Genomic DNA, 6,539 nt, shown 5'->3' on the forward strand with positions numbered 1-6,539 from the left:
GAAAGATGTCAGTGGCAGAAAATAAACACTACATTGACTTTTAAATATGATCTAGAGTAGAAATATCATGTGACTGTATTAGGAAACTCCCAAAGATTACTCACTGTAGCGACAAATCATTCTCTACAAATGGGAAAATACCTGAGAGGTGCACACATCAAAATTATACACGTACAGTATACAGAGTCGCACATGCACACACACACCCACAACCACATTACCCCTAACTGCAGAAATAGCATTCAGTTTCCCAAACAGCAACATTTCAGTTTCCACCTAGATTTCCCTACTCAACAAAGTTTACTGGACTGAAACATAGCTGTTTTAACAGCTGCAATAAGCTCCACTGGTTTTTCTGTGATAACTTTCATTACCCAATCAAGCCTGGACACACTCTGTGGCAGGACAGTGGACAGTTGGATTTGGCAAAAAGTGCTACTAAATCTTCAAAACCAGATATGAAAGGAAATTCTGCATAGCATATTGATTCGTTTATTCAAAGCAGGCACACAGCAAATTAGAGAAATGTAAGGAGATGTAGCAGCAGACTGTGGAAAAGGGACGTGGACATAGATTTAAATAAATAAATATAAATATAAAAAATAAATATAGCTATGGGAGATACATAATGTGCATTTTCAGGCCAGGTGTGGAAGCGCAGTCTATGATCTTTGAAATCAAATTGCATGTTGATTAACCACAAGCATGGTCTATGGTGATGTCAACATGAAATGTCAAAGCAAGCATGCAAAAATTTTGCTTCCTGGCTTGCAGGTAAAAAGACTGACTAACTGACTACTGACTGGCTGACACTGATTTCCTGGTTGCCTTCCTGTCTGTCTCTCTGTTTGCCTTACTGACTGGTTACACGACTAGCAGGTTAATGGGTTTGTTGACTGACTTAACTTGCACATTGGTTTGACAAGCTGAGTCAGTGACAGAACACAACAGTACATCATTACACTGACTGAATCATACACTGACATCATTAAACTGTTGCAGTCAGCATCGGTTCTGGTAAAAGCCAATGATAACTAGGAAACTTTATCAAGGTATAGAGCCAGGAAGACTTAGTTGCTGTTCTAAGGATAGACTAATCTCAGGTTGCTATAATAATCTCATAGTCTCATGACATAATGTGGGGCCAGCAAAAGACTTGCAAATGCAAATAATAATGTATATGGAACATTATGTAATATATGGAACAACAAATATAAAGTATTTTGAAATATGCAGAGCAATTCGGTCAACTTCAGGCCAATATTTTTCCCCGTTTTATTTTAGTTCCTTATAACCCACTTTGTTATCTACTCTCATGTCCTAGTTACCCATTCATATTCATCCTCAAGGTTAGATTGGCCATCTTTGTTGTGACTGAGTTACTCATGTGCTGTGTTTTGCTTATTGAGGAGTTGATGGTGATAGGCCTAACCTGAACTGATTAATTACGTTTACAACACATGTACAGTAGAACCACATCTACATATAAACTTAGATTGAGCCAGGTTCTCTGTCAATATGCAATGCAAAGTAAGTTTGCAATCAAATAATTACATACTAAAATAACAGCCACATGCAGGTTCAAAGTCGCATCGAGCTGTGAAGTAATTTGGGAACCTTAAATTATCTAAGACAAAAATAGTCCATCGCAGCAGGGCTACCTGCTACCTACTGGGTTGAATCTCTACCTTAGGGAATACAGGTATGTGTTAAGGTGCAGGTAGCAATGTCTATTGCTTGACTTGTTTTTTTTAACCACAACCATAACAATACCTGATACACATCCCTTGGTGCATCCATAGCCTTTTTAATAAAGTACAGGAAGTGGACACTGTAATGTAGATTAAAAAGTCAAGTGCATGCAAACATATAGATTTATTTATATCTATATCTATCTATGTATATGTATATCTATCTATATATAGATAGACAGATATAGATATATATGTAGATATATCTATCTTAGCTACAGTCCCTGCCCTCACTGTATATCTCTATCCACTACAACACACATGATTCACATGCTGACTGATTCTGCACTTCCTAGTTTGAGAATTTCAGGACTTTCTGTCTGTGAATAAGCACTCTGAGCTCTGGTGGATGATACCATGCGCAGTGCCCAAAAGCGCAACGGCAAAAAACAAAACGATCCTGGATAAAAACGCCTTGCTCATCTCCAAACGCAGCTCCAAAACGACGCGAGTGTTGTATCCAGTGTCCGAATCGCAATCAAACCTTATTCTCTGCGCTGTTAATAAAGGTTTTACGGTCATATGATCACAATCCGGTGGAAAGACATTTATCCACACATGAGCGACTCCACAATAGCCACATGGACCGAGCACCATGATGGACGGACTGGACGGATACACTCCTCTCCGACTGGCCTGTCGAGCCCTTGAGCAGGTTTAACCAGTGTGTTTACGCAACCACTTACGCATCCCAGGCAGTGCGATGGAAACATAACAATTCCGAATAAATTGCGCGATCTTCCGTGTTGATAGAGAATCCCAAGTCGGTGCACTACTGGAGAGTGGAAGCGCACGGCGATTGTTGCCGCCCGAGTCCGTGTCGATTGGTTCCCTTTCAGCTGGGGCAGCGTCAGCACACAAACACACAGTCTCCATTTGCAACTCCATCGCCCCCCATGGGCGTGCGAGGCCGCGGGCTGTGACGCAAATGGCACTGGGTGGTTTGCAAATGACATATCTTCCCAATTCAGTGTCGTCGCCGCAAGGACTGGTCCAATTCACCTGATATTACACACAGAAATACCCATCCGATGGTGGGTGACGGGTAAATAAAGGCGGATGAGCAGTTCGCTCTACGGGGATGCGGTTGCATAACTCAGGAAACTTAATAAAAATGTGCACGGAACGAGCGATGTGCTGTATCCATGGCTGATGTTTCGTTACTGTTTCGATTTGATCGTGATGGCCTATACCGTAACACTCAGCACACGATCGGTCCTCGACTTTTGGTCACAGGAGGAACCAAGCAGAGCGTATACACGGGGAACCGAGTGGCCTCGCTATGGTGGATGTGTGGTGGCCAGTGCTAGGACGCATGCACGTAGCTGACGGGGAAAGACAGGACAGCCGGAGTGGGACTTAGGACCGCATTCACAGGCCATAAAGGGCCCGCATGAATACTATTGTGCTCTTTTATCCAAGAGTCCCCAACTATTTACAAAAGGTTGGCCAACACACACACAAAATATCGCGGCGAAATGGTGGCGGCGGTTACAGCAGCTGCCACTGTGCTCTGCGCAAAGCAGCAGCACAATCATTGCGCAGCGCTGGACTTCCCCAGTTTTGTGCAAACTATGTGGTTCGTCCAAAAGACTTTTATTTTTATCTCATTCAGGCTATCCTAGTCTGGCAAGCAGCGAACCAGGGCGCAGGGCAGTCGCCGTTCTCATGGCACGATTTGCATCGCCCCCATTATCCCTGAAAATCTCTTTTTACACGGTTATATTGTCAGCTCTAAAACGCCACTATTTTGAGCAACAAAGGGGCAGCTTAACTTGATCAAAGGAAAAGCCAAGTATAAAATGCACCTTTCAAGCCGTAAAAGAGAGGCCCCTCATAACGATTGCAGCATGGCAGGGGAGTGCGGCGTAAAAACGAGCTAACCCGGATAAAATACACACAAAGACAAGGTGCAGCACTCCCATAAATACGTCTATCACCACGCTGGTAATAACATTAAACCACCCTCGGTCATTTGGATTAGCCTAGAGCCGGTTAAGATGGCATTATTATGAATGTAAAACGCTGCGTTTTGCGGCTCCGTGCCACCTTTTCCAAGAAGCAGCTTGGCGCACAGGACCGGTGACCCTTCCATCTTTGCGCGTCCTTCTACCGAGCGAAATCGTGAACTCTCTCGCATTTTAGCGGTTTAATATTGAATAGAACACATTATAGTAAGTGTTTTGATCTTTGAGGGGGTAAACGCCACACGTGAAGGCTGCTACAAGTCTCTGAAACTATTCCTCTCCCCAACGGGGCCAGGCAGAAACAAGAGGGCGATGACGCCATTTTCTGCAAAAACAACCATGCTCGGGAAGCCAAAGCGAAGGAGGTTTAACCCGCTCCGCAGCCCTCCAGTCCCGCTGAAACGTATTAAAAACAAGTCCTTACCTTTTATTTTCCCGGATGGGTAGTGGAATCGTGTGTTTAAAGGGGTAAAACTGCGCGGTCGTGGCTACTTCGAGTCCGCGGATTGTTTATTTCGCCTCCCAGCGTCCCCGGTTCACTCTGAACAAGTTCCTCTGCGAGCCGCTGTCTTTGTGCACCCAGAGGAGCCTCTCAGCATTAAACCAGTCTCTGCGCAAAGGTGCACCCTCTACTTCCAATTTCAGCTGGAAATACCGGCGCCTTAGGGCGACATTGCGAAAAAATGGGGGACTCGACCTCTTTTAATTAAGAAAAGTTTTATAATTTTCCAACTTTCTAAGCGAAGGCCACGGTTGTAGCGCTGATTTACCCCCCAAAACGCGCAACCCCTACGAGTACACAGAGCTCTCCATGACGCAAACGCAAAATAAAACGGGGTAGTTACACCCTCCCAAAACTTAATGCAACAGACAAAATACTTTTTTAAATGACTGACTTAATAAAATACCTACTCTAATTGTTACTACTCGCCATAGTAACAATGAGAGGACTCAACTATAAGTGAAATTCAGATATGCGTGGCCAAAATTAGATGGCTCTTGCTAATTGAAAATGTTTACGTTTTGTATGTTATATTGTAATAATTAAAGAGGATCTACATCTACATTCGACCACTGGCCTACACTTGGTAAAATCTTCTCGCAGGAAACACATCAGAGAAGTTTAATTTCCTTATTTAGACGAATTATGGAACAGGTGTATTACATTTAACTTATCGAACGACACTTCCTGCACCATGCAGGTGAGTGTATGGAAATCAGTGTTAATGACTTACCCTTCAGTTAGCTGGGAAACTACTGAAGTTCCCCCTAGGACCCCTTGACAAAACTTTTTGCAACAAGTGAAGATAAATTCGTCCCCTTCACAAATGCTGACCCCAGTGGTTTTAGACCAATTCTCAAATCCCATGAGCCCTAATGCAGATGGAGGGTTAGTACAGTTGCTACTGAGTCAGTCAATAATAGACAAAACACTCTCACTTTAGCTAACTGTGAATGGCATTAATTATTATTGACTATTTGTTTGGGGTTATATGTTAATAAGTTCACCATGTGAGCACACAAATCCATGGCAAACAAAAGTAGAAGCTTTCAAAAACATATTCAAATGTTTTCTATTAATTGTTAATTAAAAAAAAAAATCTAATCTAGTCTAATTTACTAGTTACCCATTCTGCCAACGTCAAGAGTGTTAACCCAGATTAGCACTAGCACTAGTAGTGTTAGCTAAGTAATTTATATCAAATAACTGTTTCGCTTCTGTTACTTTCCCTCACAATAACTTTACCTACGTTAAACTTCCTCAGAACCTACCAAAGAGATCAAACCCTATAAGATGCCCAGTGTTTTGTGATATTCTGTTTTAATAAAATCACGTGTGGGAATATTTTCGCTGACAAATTCAACTATGTGCCATTTCTCACTCAGCTAGCTAGCTGAACTGCAAGAGCCCAGCAACGGCTGCAAGCACGACCAGCTAGGTTAGCCCTCAGCTTTTACAATGAGAGGTGGTACAACAGTTCAGCTATTTTTTTTTTTAAAAAGACATAACAATATTTTCTAAAACTAACGACTACGGTTAAAACGGGTTACAAGTAAATGTAACTTCATGCCACGATAACAAAACCTTACCTTGTTTCCTGACTTCAATATAAACCTGTTTGTTCGGGCCATCAGTTCTTATCGGCTGAAACTTAAATCATGTCAAAAAAAAATAAAGGGATTTTTTTTTTTTCGACCATAACAACATGAATTAACCATCTGAACTAAACGGGCTCCTAGGCCTAAGTTAGCTAGCTAACAAATGTATCCACTGACTGCTCTTCAGAAGAAGTGTCGGAGTAGTTAAGCTAATTGGCGCCAGCTGACTCATACCGTGATACTGTACATGTCATTACTGTGTGATGGTGCGGGTGATGAGGCCGAGGGCTGGATCCCCGGTGCTGAATCAGCGGACGCACTGTGGGGGTGTTAATGGTACCTGAGAGGAGGAGGAGGAAATGATATTATTAATGAGTACGTTGAGGTGGACGTCTAGGGATCCGGAGGGTGACCTCGGGGGAAGTAAATCGGAGGGAAAGAGGGATTTGCAGTGACCTTGTAAACGTTTTGGAAGCAAGGCAGGGGTAGAATGTGGAGCACAGTTGTGCGATAAAAAGCTTTGGTCAAATAATATAGCTTATAATACCTCATTAGTGCAATAGGGCATTTGTCTCAGTGTAAAACATGGTTTCTAATGGACTACTGCTCGAATAATTAAAGTCAAATAATCTTTTACACAACTGTTAAACATTTACTAAAGTATTAAGATACTGAGCAGTAATACGACTCAGTATAGCATAGTAGTTACATAGGAATCTTA

The 6,539-nt window shown here is 42.4% G+C and overlaps 1 protein-coding gene across 4 annotated transcripts in view; it reads right to left on the bottom strand.

The window, feature by feature from the left end:
* Nucleotides 1–5,918, bottom strand: part of znf800b (zinc finger protein 800b) — a 32,028-nt gene extending 26,110 nt beyond the window's left edge. For 2 of the 4 annotated variants that reach the window (XM_040147095.1, XM_040147065.1), the window contains exon 1: nt 4,143–4,333. Coding sequence is in view for 1 of the 4 variants with exons in the window: in XM_040147058.1 (XP_040002992.1) it covers nt 2,438–2,441 (4 nt within the window). In the remaining 3 variants the exon portion in view is untranslated. Of the gene's footprint in view, nt 1–2,437; nt 2,574–4,142; nt 4,334–5,809 lie in introns of those variants that run through there. The other 2 variants (XM_040147075.1, XM_040147058.1) reach the window with 2 other exon arrangements.
* Between the last annotated feature and the right edge of the window lie 621 nt (nt 5,919–6,539).

The sequence above is a fragment of the Xiphias gladius genome, chromosome 2, assembly GCF_016859285.1.
Source record: "Xiphias gladius isolate SHS-SW01 ecotype Sanya breed wild chromosome 2, ASM1685928v1, whole genome shotgun sequence".
NCBI classification, from domain to species: Eukaryota; Metazoa; Chordata; class Actinopteri; order Istiophoriformes; family Xiphiidae; genus Xiphias; species Xiphias gladius.